Source organism: Lissotriton vulgaris, chromosome 3_1 (assembly GCF_964263255.1).
Source record: "Lissotriton vulgaris chromosome 3_1, aLisVul1.2, whole genome shotgun sequence".
Taxonomy (NCBI): domain Eukaryota; kingdom Metazoa; phylum Chordata; class Amphibia; order Caudata; family Salamandridae; genus Lissotriton; species Lissotriton vulgaris.
In genome coordinates this window covers 1827635069-1827651784 of record NC_141689.1, presented here as the reverse complement: position 1 = coordinate 1827651784, position 16716 = coordinate 1827635069, and the positions used below count along the sequence as shown (strand labels likewise).

Sequence of the window (16716 nt, the reverse complement as noted above, 5' to 3'; positions counted from 1 at the left end):
GCGAATTAGCAGGGCTTAGAAAGCATACAACAGTTTGGGAAGGATATTCATTTTATTTGCTGCCACCTCACCATGAGAAATACATGGTGTTAGAAATGGTGTTAGAAATGGGGATCTCTATTTGACAGAGGTAGGTACCTTTGTCCAAGATGGGGCCCTTCTTCCTAGTCAGGGTCCTAGACACTTCTAAAATAACCCCCTGCTCACCCACCTGGTAGCTTGGCACGAGAAGACAGGCTTATCTCAGATGCAGTGTGTAAAGCATTTGTGAACACATACAGTAATACAGTGAAAATACTACAAATGGACACCACACCAATTTAGGAAAATAAGTAATCTTAATATAACCAAAACAAGACCAAACGACAAAAATCCGCAATACAGCTATCAAGATATCCTTAAAAATTGGTTATTCACTCTAATAAAGTTTGTAACAACAAATAACTCCACCTGGAGTTATAACAACATCATGACAGATGAAAAATTCCAAAGTTTGGCGCCGACTGCGAAGTGCGCGGTGTCAGGCATGGAGTCAAGCAGTACCCCAAAAAACAGTATCTTGGAAACAATGAAAGCAAAGACGGTGCACGTTGTCGGGGAGGTGATGCTTCGGTAACGCCGGGCGACGTCAGTTACTTACGACCCCAGGGGAGGTGAAGCCTCGGTTCCTTAATGCGATCCAGGGGAGGTGAGACGTTGGTTCCTTACTGTGTCGGGGAGGTGACGTCACTGTGGTGGCGAGGCGGCAGTTCCTTACGACGGTGCGGTGTCGATGGATTCGGGAGTCACCCACGGTGAGTATCAGCTCCGCGTTGATGAAGCACAGCGTTGGTGAAGTCGGGGCTCCAGTATGAGTCGGGATGGTGTTTCATGGATGTCATGAGCGGTGTCCACGGCTCCGGTGCAGGCAGTGGCTTCGGAGTCAGTGCAGCACGACGTTAGCAGGTGTCGGGCCTACGGTGCAAGTCAGGGCAGTGCGTCATGCTCTTCACAAGCGGTGCCCGCGGCTTTGTTGCAGGTTACGGCATAGCTTGCCGGCCTCAGTGTTGCAATTTCCTTCTGTGGCAGCTGAAACTGCAGTTCCAGATGCAGAAAGACAGAAGAAATTAAGTCTTTGTTTCCCTGAGACTTCAGAATAGGAGGCAAGCTCTATCTCAAGCCCTTGGAGATCTTCCTCAAGCAGGGGACGCAGCAAACAGCAAAGTCCTTCTCCTTTCCTTGGTAGCAAGTAGCCACTGCAGGCCAACCTGATACAGTACAGGGGCAGTATTCCTCATCAGCTTCTCCACCTCTTCTCATTGGCAAAGGCTCCTCTTGATTCCCAGAAGTGATCTAAAGTTCTGGGCCCCAATATTCATACTACAAAATCCTCTGTTCTCTGGTGGCAGAGAAGCCCTGTGCTCAGTCAAAACCAGTTCTACCCTCTCTGGTGCAGCTTCGTGGCAGGAGGTGGAGAGAGCATTGTGGAAGGCAGATCAGGCCCAATCGGAGAAAGGAAATCTCCGCCCCCTACTCTAAATGCAGCCCAGGTCTAATCAGCCCAGCTCTGACTCATCACACTCTCCAGAGCCACTGCATCTCCTCAGCCCCTCACACTCCAAACCCAGACAGTCAATCCATATCCTAGCAGAGGCACACTGGATGGCAGAGCCAGAAAATACCTACTTTAAACTAAATGTGGTATTTTCAAACACAGAATGTAAAAATCACCCTCACTAAAAGATGCATTTTAACATTCTGAGTTCAGGCATACTAAACTTTATTTTCCTACCTTGATCCCAGGGTTAGTTAGGCTTATAAGATGTTATAAGCAAAATCCCCGTTCAATCCTATGGGGACAGGTAGGCTTGCAATAGTGAAAAACAAAATTGGCAGTATTTCACTATCAGGACATACCACACACACCACGGCATGTCCTACCTTTCATATACACTGCACCCTGCCTACCTTAGGGGGGGACTAACATGGTAGAAAAGGGAAGGGTCGACATGGCATTACTAGACTGCCCACTGGCACTGCAATGTCAGGTCTGAGTTACATTTACAGGCTGCTTATGTAGGTGGCACAATGCATGCTGCAAGCCTACTAGCAGCATTTGATTTACATACCCTGGGCAAACGTTGAGCACTGTACTAGAGACTGACTAGTAAATCAAATATGCCAATCATGGAAACACCAATCCATAACAATAATTTAGAAATGGAGCACTTGCACTTTGGCACTGAACAGTAGTGGCAAAGTGCCCAAAGCATCTAGACCAACAAAACGGAGTCCAACACAAAGCAAAAACACAAGAGGTCAAGGCACAAACTACAAGGGACACCAACACCAATGATGCCAGGTCTAACACATGTCCCCTCCAGCCGAAATGTGGGGAGAACTACCCACACTCTTGGGAGTTCTCTTCACTAAGGTGGAAAAATCGTGACTGACCATCAGCATTGGCTTGTTCTGTACCAGGGCAGTGTTCCACCATGAAGTTATGTTATGTTATGTTAATAGTCTTTTGTATAGCCACTCATACACCCAGGGGCTTCATGGCGCTGACTGAACAGAGTAATCCAGATGGGCAAAGGGTGAGCCCTGTAGGGAAATTGACCACCTCAACAGCTTTGGATTCTCACCCCTCATTTGCATCAACCATCTGAGGGGCCTGTGGTTGCTCTGATCCCGGAAGTGAGTTCCAAACAAGTAGGGCCTCAGCTTCTTCAGCGCCCAGACCACAGCAAATGCCTCACGTTCAATCACACTACACCTCCGTTCCCCTGGAATTAACCTCCTACTAATGAAGGCTACAGGACAGTCTAGGCCCTCCTCATCTAGCTGTGAGAGCACAACCCCCACACTGTGCTCTGAAGCATCTGTCCGCACAATGAATTCCTTGAGAAGTTGGGAGCCTTAAGCACGGGCCTCCACGCACATGGCAGATCTAAGGGCTTCAAAATGTTTCTGGCAGGCGTCACCTCTGTCTGGGTTTTGGGGAGGTTCCCAAGCCAGAATGGTATCAATCTTGGGCTGTAGGAGCGCCACCCCGGCAAATATGATCTCTGTACATGGGAGAAGTACATGTATTGCCCAGAAGACTCTTTCACACTCAGGAGATCTATACCACCTATATCTTTGAGTTCTCCCAGTAGTAATGGCACATGGCCTGAGGGTGCCTGTCTATGTGTACTTGTGGGGCAATATTAAATTCCCCCACCCAGAAAAGATAACTTGGGTTCCTTTTCTTTATTTCAGTAAGCAACTATGCCAGAAAGATTCCTTGAACTACGTTTGAGGCGAATGTATTAAGTATATTAAAACTCCCTGTAGGACTTCGCGCTTCGATGTATAGGAAGTATGCCTCCCTCATATCCCTCACCAGTTTGATTTATTCCAGGCGGAAATAACCTGTAGAGACATAGCACGACTCCCAATTCTTACTAAGAGCGGAAAAGAATTTCTGGGGATACAGTTTATCTCATAAGGTGGGCGTCCGAGTGTCTAAGGTCATTATAATATTTTAACAATGAAGTTTTACATGATATTTAATGTACCTTTGGCATTCTTGTCTAAGTATATTAAGTGAATAAAAATTGTGGATTTTATTCTTCCCAAAAATAAAAAAAACACCCAATGAGTCATCATCAATAAACAAAGTTATATTCTACATTTCTTATCAGTGGTTGTAACGTGATGATGTAAGGTTGGGTAAAGAGTAATTCATTTTTTTTGTTTGACTGGAGGGCCCCTTTTGCAGTATTGGAAGGTACTGGAAACTGTCACAAAACGAACAATCCACTGGGTTCTTTATTTAGTGAACCTTGTATTTAAAAATACAGTCATGGACTATTTTTAAACTTAGAAGGCATACCTAGCAGTGCATTGAAGCCTACACTGAAGTTGGAGCAAATTTAATAAGCAGCTTTTTTTTCTTACTACTAAAATGTTCGCCATTTGTTTTTGTTTTTCAGCTTGTTGGAGATTTATTGGAGTTCTGCTTCTATACCTTCCGGGAGTCTCAGGCACTGAAAGTGGAGTTTCCAGCCATGTTGGTCGAAATAATCAGTGATCAGTTACCAAAGGTGGAAGCTGGGAATGCAAAGCCCCTGTACTTTAACAGGAAGTGATGGAGATTGTCTTAACAGAAGAACTTTGCCTTAAGTTTCCCAATATTATTCCACGCCTAAGAAGGACCTTTGAAACCACATTTTCTAACAATGTGCACTTGTTCTGCAGTTTTTAAATAGTTACAAATCATGTGAATGGGCTTTGGCTAAAGAAAGAAGTGGGGTTCTTCCGGACCTGGAAAGACTTGGATGTTTTTTGGCAAACAAGCCCCATCATTTTGGAAAAAGCCCCTGTTCCTATGGATGAAAAGCCATAACTAGTCAATAACTCTTTGATTTTGATATTATAACATGTTGACGTTTTAAATATGCCATGGAATTTCTGGTGTTGTTTTGCTCGTTTCAGAAAGGTTTGAGAAAACCGAACTTTCTAAAAGTGTGCCCTTGGTTTGCACACAAATTGTACAGTCAGTATGGGGCATTAACTTTCTTTTCTTGTTAAGAAAATAAAAACTATTGTGTACAGTAATAAAGCAACATGGTGTAGAATAATTGCATTATCACACTTGTGGAATTTGTTATCCCATATTATCCACCATAGTTGACATACACTGTGTTAAACATTCATCAGTTATTTAAGGAAATTGATTAAATGTTAAAACGGATGCCCCAGCTTCAGTTCATCGTATCTATTGTGCTGGCTATGGGCACCTTATGTTGCGGTCTTTGCTTTACTGTATATTGCTGTATGTATAAATTGTGAAGGACCCGATTCAAGCTGTATGGAGCTTTTGTAAATGAGATCTTTAATGGTTAGGACGAATGGGAAAGTATTTTTGGAAGAATTCTATTTTGCCGGAGACTATTTAAGTACTATCTTTGTCTAATACAAGGTATTTTTTTTTCAAAGTGAAATGTTCTGCATGCACAACGAACTGTTTACAGTGTATTTAAGAAAGGGAAAGCTGTGCCTTTTTTAGCATCATTTTTAGTTTGCCATTTTAAAGTTTCTATTGTAAATAGCCTCTCTTTGTCCATTTGTGTTGTATTTAAGCCTTTCTACCTTTTCGTGAAACTCACCCTTATGTTTTCTGGTTGCACATTTTTGTTGTCTGAACAATTTTAGGATTTTCTTTTCCTATTGCCCTCAGTGAGGAAACACAGTTATGTGTACAACTTTATGGAGGTATCATTTAAAAAGGAACTCTGATGCACCGCATAGCTTGCCACCCTCAAGACACATATGTTCACAATAACTCAGTTAACTAGAAGAGCCAAATAACTGAAAGTATCAAAAATATGAAGGAATGGAGGATACCCCTACGTGAGTTCTAGTCCAGTGCCATATATTTTCCTTAGTTCCTTGGTTGAGGGATGATTTAAGCACTCCTCTGCTTTTTAAATGAATTTGTTGATGTTTTATTCAGCATATTTACCATCCTGAATCTAGTCTTAGGCTTTCACAGGTTCTGACCTATCTGGTGACGGCCAAGATCAGTTGTCTTTCACTCAAGGAATTGCATGGAAAATTGCAGTGCTGCATTGGGTGAAGGGTAGAAAATAGCAAAGCACCACATTTAGTAAGAGTCACTTGTTGATTATTTCATCAGCGACACTCTTTAAATCTAGCTGTTCTGCATGATGCACAAGGAGACTGCACTGTCTAGCCTGGGGTATGTACTGGAGGTAAAGCCTCCAGTACATATTCCTAAATATAGACTCCAAGATAGGTGTCAGATCAGTGTAAAACACACTATGTGTAGGTAGGATTAGCAGTAGATACATCACTTGACTGCCTGCTTGCAGCTGCTTTTCTTTTGTTTCAGATTTGCGAAAAAAGGCAGCTCATGCAATTTTAGTAAATCTTTCTCCCAAAACCTAAGGTTTTTCTGCTGGCTTGCCCCAGATATGTCCCACCTTCCATAGATTAGCAAGGGATGGCACAAAGTGATTTAGGTAGAGCTCGAAATCAACTTTCAGGACACAAAAGGTTTTGTGTGTGAAAGATAATCCAGCTCTGCTGTTTACAGCTTTGTAATGCTTTTCAACACATAGTGCTGCAAAGTGTCAGTTAAAGTTCTTAGCACATCTGACCTAACAGGTTGTTTGAAAGCTTAATTTTGGTTGATCATTTGTTTTTTGTTGTTGTTTTTTTAAACTGCATCTCATGGCAAAGAGGCCTGCCCAAAATGTTTGCTTTTAGTTGATACAGTTTGTGTTAAAGATATTTTGATTTATTTTAAATATTCATAAAATCTCTTATACAGCACTTTATTCCCATTGTCCAATGGATTTTAAAGTGACTGAAGTCAAAGGAAACCGAAAAACACTTTAACTGCAGTGTAAGTGCTGTGAGGTCAAAAGTATGAAGATAAAAAATTTTACTTGTAACAATCAGAGTATTGATATATCATTAGTCACATGGTATAATTTAAGTTATACAATTGAAACAGGAACTCCTACACTAAAATAATTTTTTCCACATAAACTAGTGTAGAATTACATATGCAAGTACTATTGATTGCACAATTCCTGATACAATTGTGTAGCGATATATATGTGCAATGCTACTAATGATACAGTAAGTACACAATAATGCATGTTAATGTGTGCCCTAATATGTAATGACTTGGTAATTACCTTGGAAATAAGCTTCAAAGCCAGTTAGATGGTTCTGTTTGAGAAACCACAGATTGGGACACTGGAAGTATAAGTGCTTTTTTTCCTAACTTTGCCATCTTGCACTGAGATACCTATAAAAATGGACACTCTGTTACCAGTTGTTTAGGATAAAAATATATTCATCTATATATTTCAGTGCAGAACAATAATAAAGTATCTGATTTCCCTGCATGTTCTTATACCAAACCCATTAGTTTAGTTTGACCACGTAAATACAATCCGATAGTTTAATTTGAACACCTCGATATATCTATTTTTTCCCAAAATCCTAGCATATTCGCAGGTGGAGGAACTGCTTACATGTGTTTAATTTCACCAAGAAGATTGAGTGGCAGTTAGTAATGTTGTCATTGAAAAACTTGATATTAAAGTTATCTCAGGACAACAGTGATATATGGAAAAAAACGAAACTGTGTTTGCACTTACTGTTGAGTTTTTTCCTATGAATTCCTTTCAAGATCTTCCGCTGAGATTCACAAACATTTGACAATTTGGGAACTTTTTCACAATTGGCATGCAAAAATGTAGGTGAAAGAGGAATTCCCACAGAAGGACCCATTTCCTTTTTTGTTTGTCTTCCTTAATTTTCATCCTGTAAATTATTTTCAGCAAGATTGCGTCTGTTAAAAGAAGATGAAATTAATACGATCTTGAATGAGTCGAAATCATTTAGTGATAAATAGTTCTTCATAATTACATTGCAAGTGTAATTGAATCATCGGAATTAATGCTATTAACGGATAGCAGATGTAAAACTGTAGCTTAAATATTATATAATTCACATAAAAATTGACGGGGTAGTATCTTTTCTGCTTGTCCACAGCAATTCAATGTTCCGGTTAGTTCAGACATTGTGTGACACCATTTTCTACATTTCAAAAGTAAATGCCATGGGTTTCTTTTCTAATTAAAAAGTGCACAGGATGAAGAACATAATATGCCTTTTTAAATGACACCTACATCATGTTATGATGGATTATGTAATGATAAGTACAGACCAGATTTTTTAATGTTTTCTTTTATTTTTTTGTATACATTTTCAAGGTTGTTGGTCTAGTTGACAAAATGTATTTTAAATACAGCCAGCTAACTTGCACAGAAATCAAGAAAGCCAGACTTCCACATGAAAGCAGAGCATGCAGAATGGTGGCGTGTACAAGGACTAAAATATCACAGACCCATCCTTATATTTGCACTTATGTTTTCCTTAAATTGAAAACTGCATTCCAAGTACTTTCCTTTACTGTATTTCTACAGCATTGATGACTGGCACTTCTCACTGTATGGTGAAGCTTAGTAAAAAGTGAAAATAATTAATATATACATTTCAGCACCATGCCCTTCTTTTTAATGCACAAAGAAGCCCAACTTGCTGCTAATGCCCATTTAATTTAGCTGGTGCTTAAGAGTATTGTAAGCAGCATGGTCATTGTTTTATATTTTACATTTGCTTGTAAGGTAATCACTGCAAGTGGCTGTTGCATGCTAGATTCCTACAATCCCCGCAGTTCATGGTTGTTTGAGGCTGTCTTTCTGAAGAGGGACTTTGTCACAAAAAATGGGTGAGAGACATTATTCTTATGAGAAGACTGGCCCACTTTAAGATGCATCCATCTTGTTGCTTCCATTACAGGAACAGTAGATCAGCCGTCTGTGTCCAGTAGCCCTGGTATTTTGACTTGATGGAAAGACCAACAGAAAACAGAAGAGTGGGTATTTTCTTTAGATACCTCTTTTATTATAAAAGATAGGAAAATCAGCATCCTGGCAGATTCCGCTCCACTAAACTGTAGTACACCGAAACATAGGGATGGCCAAAAGGGGAAAATTAGATTCATGGAGATCATGAAGTGGTATCAAGTAGATATGTAGAGGTAATCATGGGTGAAATCTTACATTAGAGATGGTACAAGTAGCTCCATAGTGAGAGTGAAAAACAAAATGATAGATCACTCCACCCCCTTTGCATTAGGGCTTCTTTCTCCTGTAACTGGCATCGTACATATGCTCTTAAAAGTGCCTGGGTTACAGGTAAATGTAAGCGTTTTTTGTAGAGGGTATTGAAAAAAAATGAGTGATCATCTCTGACAGGTCAAGCTTATCTTTCATCTGAACAGAGCTAGTGCCTACGATTCTGTCTCAGACCACTAAGCCATATTTTCAACTTCCCTTTCAAATACCTGCCTAACTCTGAAATGTTGTTCCTTTGAGTCCATTTGTATAGATTATTGCTCTAAAGATCTTTGCTTGTACAATCCACAGAAAATGAGTCAATATTGATGTTAATGAGAAATACAGTTCATATTTTTACTTAACAATATATGTCTGTCTTTGTAAATAAAAATTACGAAGATTATAAATATCTTTTCCTGTAATCACCCATTGTGCCGACACCATTTGTTGTGTCATTGAATTTATAATAGTGGTGTAATACAACTTGGTTTTTGGCTGGGGTATCTTTCCAGGATGTAGCATTGCTTCGCTGTGATTCAGTGACCAAAGCATATGATGAAAAGTAAGAGAAGCTAATAAGGTTAAACTGCATTTTGTCTACAAATATGTACGTTGGATGAAAAGTAGCTACATTCAAATACAATGTTAACAGATACTTGTAATTATAAATAGCAGTGTTGAACATTTGGTATAATGTCAACTTAAACTTAACTGTGATAGAGTACATACCTAAACTTAACCACAGACATGACTGTTTTTGTTCACTCCACTTTATAATTTAAAGTGTCAGTGGTCCTAACAGTGGTGATTACTTTTTTACTGCCTAACGTACATTATTGTAGCTACTTCTACTTTACACCATTTGTCTTGCTCAGTAAATCATAGCTAAAGCATTACTTTAAATGGGGTAACACTGTCAACCTGTTAGGGGTTAGCATGTTGCATTATCATCATTCATCCAGTGCGTGTCACTCTTTAGACACTAATCTTGTCCGGGACCAACAAGTAGAGTCATGAACTTGCAACCACCCACCTTCTAGTGACAAGGCATGCTCGAATCCACATCGATATACAAGTTGCACAAATACAGGTAATATTTAAGCTGAGCTAAATTGCACTGTTATAGTGAGTATTGGTCAGGAGGGTCTTTAAGTTTACAAAGGAAAATTACTGAAACCTTCCAAAGATGATGTATCTATCAAGCTTGAATTTCCTGTACTGTAATAGGGAAGGTGTACAGAACCGCCACCAGGGCAACTGGGGAGAAATTTGGGCTGGAGGAGCTTTTTGCATTCTGTAGTGACATTATTCCTAAACATAATGTACATTTTGCTCGCACAAGTTCAGAATTCCATCATTTGTATTGCACTTGCATCCATCATATTTACATATTATGTGAAACCCTAACAACTAAGTCCCCCTCCACAGCCATCATTCTAGTTTCTCGGGCCTAGACCATACAATGCATTGACCTGTAAATAGATTTGTTTTGTTAGTTGTTTGTAGCACATTACACGATAGAAGCCCTTCATCACTGCTGACAGTGTTTTCTTTATTTGTGTACACAGCAATGCTGGATGTTCACTTCTAATGATCTACTACTGTTCCTGCCCTGGTGGTGCAGTATTTGTTGCTGCTCTTCACCATGAGTATTCATATTACAGCATTAAAAAACTTTCATACGCAGGCAATGTGAGATGTTATTTAAAACAGGTATACACACTAACTGATAATAATTATTTCAATCTAACTTACTGACATTAACAGTAAACTCTACAATTTACCAAGTGCTTAATAAGCAATATGCAGCATTCAAATGCTTTGAGAATGCAAATTTTATCAAAACTGTAACTTAGCTTGTATGTGTTGGTAATTTATTGAATGATTGTACATGGAGGGCCATCACAGTTTTTATTCTAGTGCACGAAGGCAAGTCACTTTAAAAATATGAGAACTTCTCAAACGCCAGCGGTGCTGTGGTATTACTGATTGTGTTTGGTAGAATTCCATTAATTTAAACACTGCAAGACCTTTTTGTTCATCCATATGCCACAATCTGTTATTGAAATATATGCTGTATGGAAAATAAATATTTAACTACTTTTCATGAAAAATACTACAGTGTATTTTGCAAGAATGTTATTTTATTTGGAAATAATTTGTCCTCTTTTCAGTAAGTAGGAAATATTTCCAAAATTAAATTTTTTGTCTGTTGCCTCTAAGAGCTGATTAGATTTTAATTCATCTACTGCAGTGGACTTTTCCAGATTTGACATGAAGTTTTAAAATACAAAAGGGTATGTTATTGTTTGGACATAATTTCCGATCCTTCACCCTGAGATTCTTGGACCCTCTTTTTTTGTTTTTTCATTGTTCCATACTAGGTTCATACAGTGGAACCACACCTTTTACCTACTGTTGATAGACGCCATGCCCCTCTTACCGTTGTCCCCAGCAGAATACACCTAGAAAAACAGAACAGCAGCAGGGGTGCGGATCAGTAACGTCACTTTTCCCATCATCTGCCTTCAAGCCAGATAGATAATATCTAATGGATTAATTTTGCCACAGGTAACAATCAATAATAGTAATTGCAGTGGCTCATAGCCCCAAATGAGATCTTTAGACTGAGAACACATCCTGGTCTTTCCATATCTGAAAGATAAGTGTGAGTGATCCCTGTTTCACTGTGGCATGTACACTAAAAGTCAAACAAAGATAATACAATTCATAAGTATAGGTTTAATTTTCTCAAAGCGGCTACAGTCTTTGCTGGTAGCGACAACCACTAAGTATTATGGGTCGTTTTAACCCCTTCGATGCTCATGACGAGCTCAGCTCGTCATGAGGCACGGTTGAGCTGTGCTCATGACGAGCTGAGCTCGTCATGAACAATGGGAATAAATCGTGGCCAGCACAGGAGGGGAAAACCATCAGCATTGATGGTGTTAAGGGGATGGGCCAGTGAGCCAGTCAGTCTTACTGAAAGAAAAGTAGAGGGCTTACTAAAGACAAAACATTTGGTGATCTGTTCATCTTTATAGAAAAACAGCCCGTGGATGCTGTAGAGTAATAGCTCAAAGACCGACAAACGTGACAGGAAATTATTGAGGAATGCTACATACTTTAGCAAAAGATGTATGTGTTCTATTCTTTAGAGCTCAGACAGCTTCAATTGTATAATATTTCCAAGATGGCTTTTTAAAGATTTTTGTGTAGTTCCTAATTGGGAATAAGTCTTGGAAGGAAGTTCATCTATTTGGCTGTTGGTTCTTCAAATCCATTTTTCCAGAAGCTGAGATTCTTCATACCTGGTCAGCTGTTAATACCGCCAGCTTTTTCCGAGTGTGAAAAAGACCTAGAAGTTGGAGATCTCTGCATCAGTACCTTTTGACATAAGAAGTGTGCCCTAGACCTACCTGTCCAGTGATTCCTCTTTTGAAATTAGGTTGCAGGTTAGTGCTACCACATGGCAGTATTATTATTTTTGATATATTTGTTATGTTTTAAGTTCATACAATTTAAACAACCTAGCAGCGTTTAAACAATATATTATCTCTCTAAATGTCAATATTAAATATTTATTCATTTTAATTTTTTTGCAATCCTGAGTTGATGGTTTCAGTTTGGTTCCAGTTCACAATCACCAAGTATTCACCATACAAATACATTCCATTACAAATTGGCATCCTTGTTTGTAGTGTCAGCGTATCTGACACATGTGGGCAGTGTTATGGTATTTGTTTTATTATGGATTACCAGAACTTTTTATGATCCCTAAATTCAAAACCATTATACAAATATCAAGTGTGGATGTCCTGTGTCTATCAGTGGGCCTGCATCAATGACCAGCACTTGTAACTTTTTGGCCTTCCACATGTAAGGCTAGAAATTGAGGCTGTGCACCTTCAGATTGCTGTCTCATTGTAATCAGTGGAAATAGCAAGCCTTCTGCTATTGAAACATATCGATTTCAATTGCAGATTCTACTTTTAAGATAAACAATGATTATTGTGGCTATCACGCAGACGAACAGTATAAAAGAAGAATGTTAACTAGATGATAATGAAGGACCACGTTTGTCCTTCATCAAGTCTCATATTTTTTAGTTCATGTTCAAGACACCTGTGCTTATGTTGTTACATTTTGTCGGCTATGTGGTTTCTTTAGTTGTGCTCAGGAATAATGAACAACGTCTGAGAAAACCAGTTTTCTCTTACATATTCTCTTAGGTTGAGTTTCTTACCAAAGCCTAGATTAAGGCTAAGGTTTTGGCTAATATTGCATCAGCAACAAGCATAAAATACACTTTAGGATTCTTAATTACAGCAGTCTCTAGCGCATCAAATTTTACTTCCGAATGCCTCCAACTTTATTTTGAGAAACTTGTTAATACGGGTTTAGTAATGGAATTTGTTGTTAACTTGACAATAAAATACTGAGCAGAAAAGAAAATATAACATGGAGTGGCTGCCAAAAGTTGATGTGAAATTTGTGACCAAGGGGCCAATTGATGAATGGTTCATGCAGTACACTGTCTTCTGCTTTCACGCTGACAATTTGCAAAATGCATTTTATAGTACATACTACAGGAGAAATACTCACATACTATAAAATGCCACTCGCAAAACTTTAGCCAGAGACCTTTGCCTTCACCTCTCCTATTTTTTCTTGTATGGAGGCATCTACTCTGCAACAATGTCCATACACGTAGATATATGTTTCTGTAGTGAATGTGGGGCGGATAAGGGGGATGTGGTTAGAAAATGCTGCTGAATGGGATGACAATAGGGAAGTAGGAAACGAAGGTTAGAGAGGAGCATACTAATACAAAAACACACCTACAAAGGAGTAAGACAATTGCAAATAAAATAAACATCCAAAGTTAGTACATTACTAGAGGTGTAAAAGCAGGTGCAGATGTATTCCAGACTATATCAAGTACATTGATCTATCAAATTAAGGCTCAGATTTACACATTTTTTGCCTCTGGGTTATGTCACTTTTTTGGCACGGCCTGACGCAAATTCTATTTTGGGAAGAAAGTAACGCAATGATGTGCATATTGCGTAACATTGTGTCAGCTAGGCGTTACAGGATTAAAGTATAGGCATTCACATGCATCCATACATTAATTTTGACAAAACTAAATTTACGAGGACTAGTGAGCATTGGTTTGTGCGAATACCATATTCCTGTGGCTGGCATAACAAGGAGCCATATCATTATTTCTCCTTGTTAGGTTCTCTTTGCATGTGGGCTGCATTATGAAGCCCAAATAGAAAGGGGTATAGGCATTAAAGGATATTTTTGTGCAGAAAGATATATTGCAGAAACACTATCCTAACCACAACGTAGGCACCCTTGCAAAATGATGCAAGGGTTCCTGCATTGACACTTGACAGCCACCAGTCGGCCAGTGCTAGAAGAGAGCAGAACTGTGCCATATCTTTGTAAATATGGTGCAGTTCTGCAGTGTCCCTTTCACATAAAACAGCACAGCAACTTCTGTTGCTGTGTTGCCTGAGATCTTAGCAAATATGCCCCTAAATGTGTATTAGATAAATACATAATTTAAATATATGAAATTAATTTATTATTCTTTTTTTTTAACTCATTTTCTTTTCTTTATTTCATATTTAGTAAGCTTGGTTAAAAGTTATATATTTAAATTATTTAAAAATGTAAACAATTTTAACAATGTTTAAACGTTTCATGTATTTATTTAAATTAAACTTGTCTTTAAATTTATAAAAATATTACATTTTTAACTACTTTAAAAATATACATACGTATAACATTTGAAATTCTGAACATGTAATTCATGCACCATTAGTTTTAATATGATGTTATTTTAATTCCCTGACTCCTTTGTTTTTTTTAGGGCGTGTGCCACAGCTAAAGTACATAGCTTACTTTGAAAGCTTTAGGCCTGTAGTAACTTTAGAAATTAATTTTGGGAATTGCAATTGTATTACTCTTTTGCGGGTTTTTTTGTATTAACATGTCTATCCTTAAGCCCATCCCTCTAGTTCCCTAAATTCTCCTTACCAGACCAAACAAATCACTAGATATAATGGCACCAAATATTATTTGCAGAGGGTCCCACTGTCTCTAGTGTGTTTTACCAAGTTTTGTGCAATTGTGTGCATTAGTTGTGCTGACATTTTTAAAATACAATTTACAGATATCTGTGCAAAAATGTAAAATTGTCCGAAGACCTTCAAAGACATAGTGGCGTTCAGGAAGGTGATTGGCTACTGGAAAAAAACTTCTCCATCTATCTTTTTAGTAGCGTGCTACAGTAAATCTGCAATAGCCTGTATAGAGGCATAATATCTTTTCAAATAGCAGAAAGGACTGGAGGTTGAAACATGCCCTCATTTGTGCTGCAAACATTTCTCACGTTGGATCTGTGATTCAAGGACTCCTTCACAAAATTTCCTAATATTGAAAAGGTTGAGGACATCATAGATAAGGTGACCTGTTTTACAGTATTTATATTTTTGACATTTACGTATGTAACTATCCATATTTATTTAAAGTAATTGTATTTTTATTTACCCACATCTGTATTTTGTTCAGTGAAAAAAGTTTCAAAATGTATTTGCCCACATTGAACACTCATTCTTGGCTTCTAATAGGCTGTTCATGCTATATGAAGTAGCTATATACACAATACTAACACAGTTGTTAAACTTTTCACTGTACACTGAATTCCAGTCGCAGTTAGGACCAAAATATATCCAAGCACTCTGCATGTCAGTGGTTATGTGCAAGTTATCAGATTATAAATACTGGAAACACATGGAGAAGTCACAGTCATTGGTCTAGGAGGCTTAGTGAACTTCTTGGGAAGTTAGTCAGAATACCTGTTACCCATTTTTTAGTTTTTATAAATGATACAGACAGGGAAACATCGTTTTCAATCTTTATGTGCAGGAATCAGTAAAAACATGAAACTTGGAGCTATAATCAGAGATTAAAGGTAAGGCTACTTGTATAGAAAGTGACACATTTTAAAATAAAAATATTTTTAATTAGAGACCTGTGTGTGATAGCAAAAACAAATAAGGTATACAACTTGCATCTAAGTATTAAATCCTCTAAAAAGTTGCAAGTCATGATTATGGTCACCGGCTCTACCATAAAACATCTAAATTACACTCTGCATTGTGTTTATAGTGGTGACCATAAGCATCTGTACTCATATTATAGATAGTTTGTGTCTGTGTTTGAGAAATTTAGAGAGAATCTTGTATTAACAGTTGTTTACCGGCAACAACATTTGGGAAACTAATCTTTATGTTTTTATCCAGTGTGGGGCAGAATGGTCAGGGGACAAATGTAAGAAGGCTGGGTATTCCTTTAAACTTCTGATGGGAAATATTGTGTGTGAAAATATGACAGCGTGCTGAAAGATCATTTTATAGGAAGATTTTACTCACCATTATTTAGAGGATTTTGCTAGTTCGGTGACCCTTTGCCCGGTAGGTTTGGCAGAAAAGTCTGGAGAGTAGATGCTACGTGCACCTGCTGGTGATATGCATTTCTCAGCTAGAACATTATTAACAACAGCAAATTTGAATTTTGGAATGTTTGTCACAAAAAATATATATGCAACATGCAAATTCTATGCAAAATAGGGATGACAGTGTTCCCTTAGAAATGTAGCATAAGAGATTTGTATCACACCACTTGCAAAATTACCATATATTGATTTGAAAAACATTGTTTAGGAATGAATGAAAATGCTTTTGACTCCCACCTGACTTAATAAAGATGACAAAATTCGATATTTGTTTTTTAGGTAAGCTTCTCAAACTGATGATCGATTTCTAAGTATCCAAAGAAAGTATGTGAGATGAATTAAGATGAAAGACTATATACTATACCGTTTAAAATGCAAACTAGTTTTTGAAATACAAAAGTTCTTCAAAGAATGTATTGTGTAAAATAACTTTGCTAGTTACATACAATGTAAACAGAATGAAAAAAGAACAACTTTTAAAATAAAAGTCTATTTAAA

General features: G+C 38.1%; 1 protein-coding gene across 4 annotated transcripts in view; it reads left to right on the top strand.

The window, feature by feature from the left end:
• The window catches only part of NR3C2 (nuclear receptor subfamily 3 group C member 2), an 892575-nt gene extending 887498 nt beyond the window's left edge, over positions 1 to 5077 (top strand). For all 4 annotated transcript variants that reach the window (XM_086962278.1, XM_086962276.1, XM_086962277.1 and 1 more), the window contains exon 9: positions 3957 to 5077. In XM_086962278.1, coding sequence (XP_086818404.1) covers positions 3957 to 4112 — 156 coding nt within the window. In that variant the 3' untranslated portion in view covers positions 4113 to 5077. The remainder of the gene's footprint in view (positions 1 to 3956) is intronic.
• Positions 5078 to 16716: the final 11639 nt, after the last annotated feature.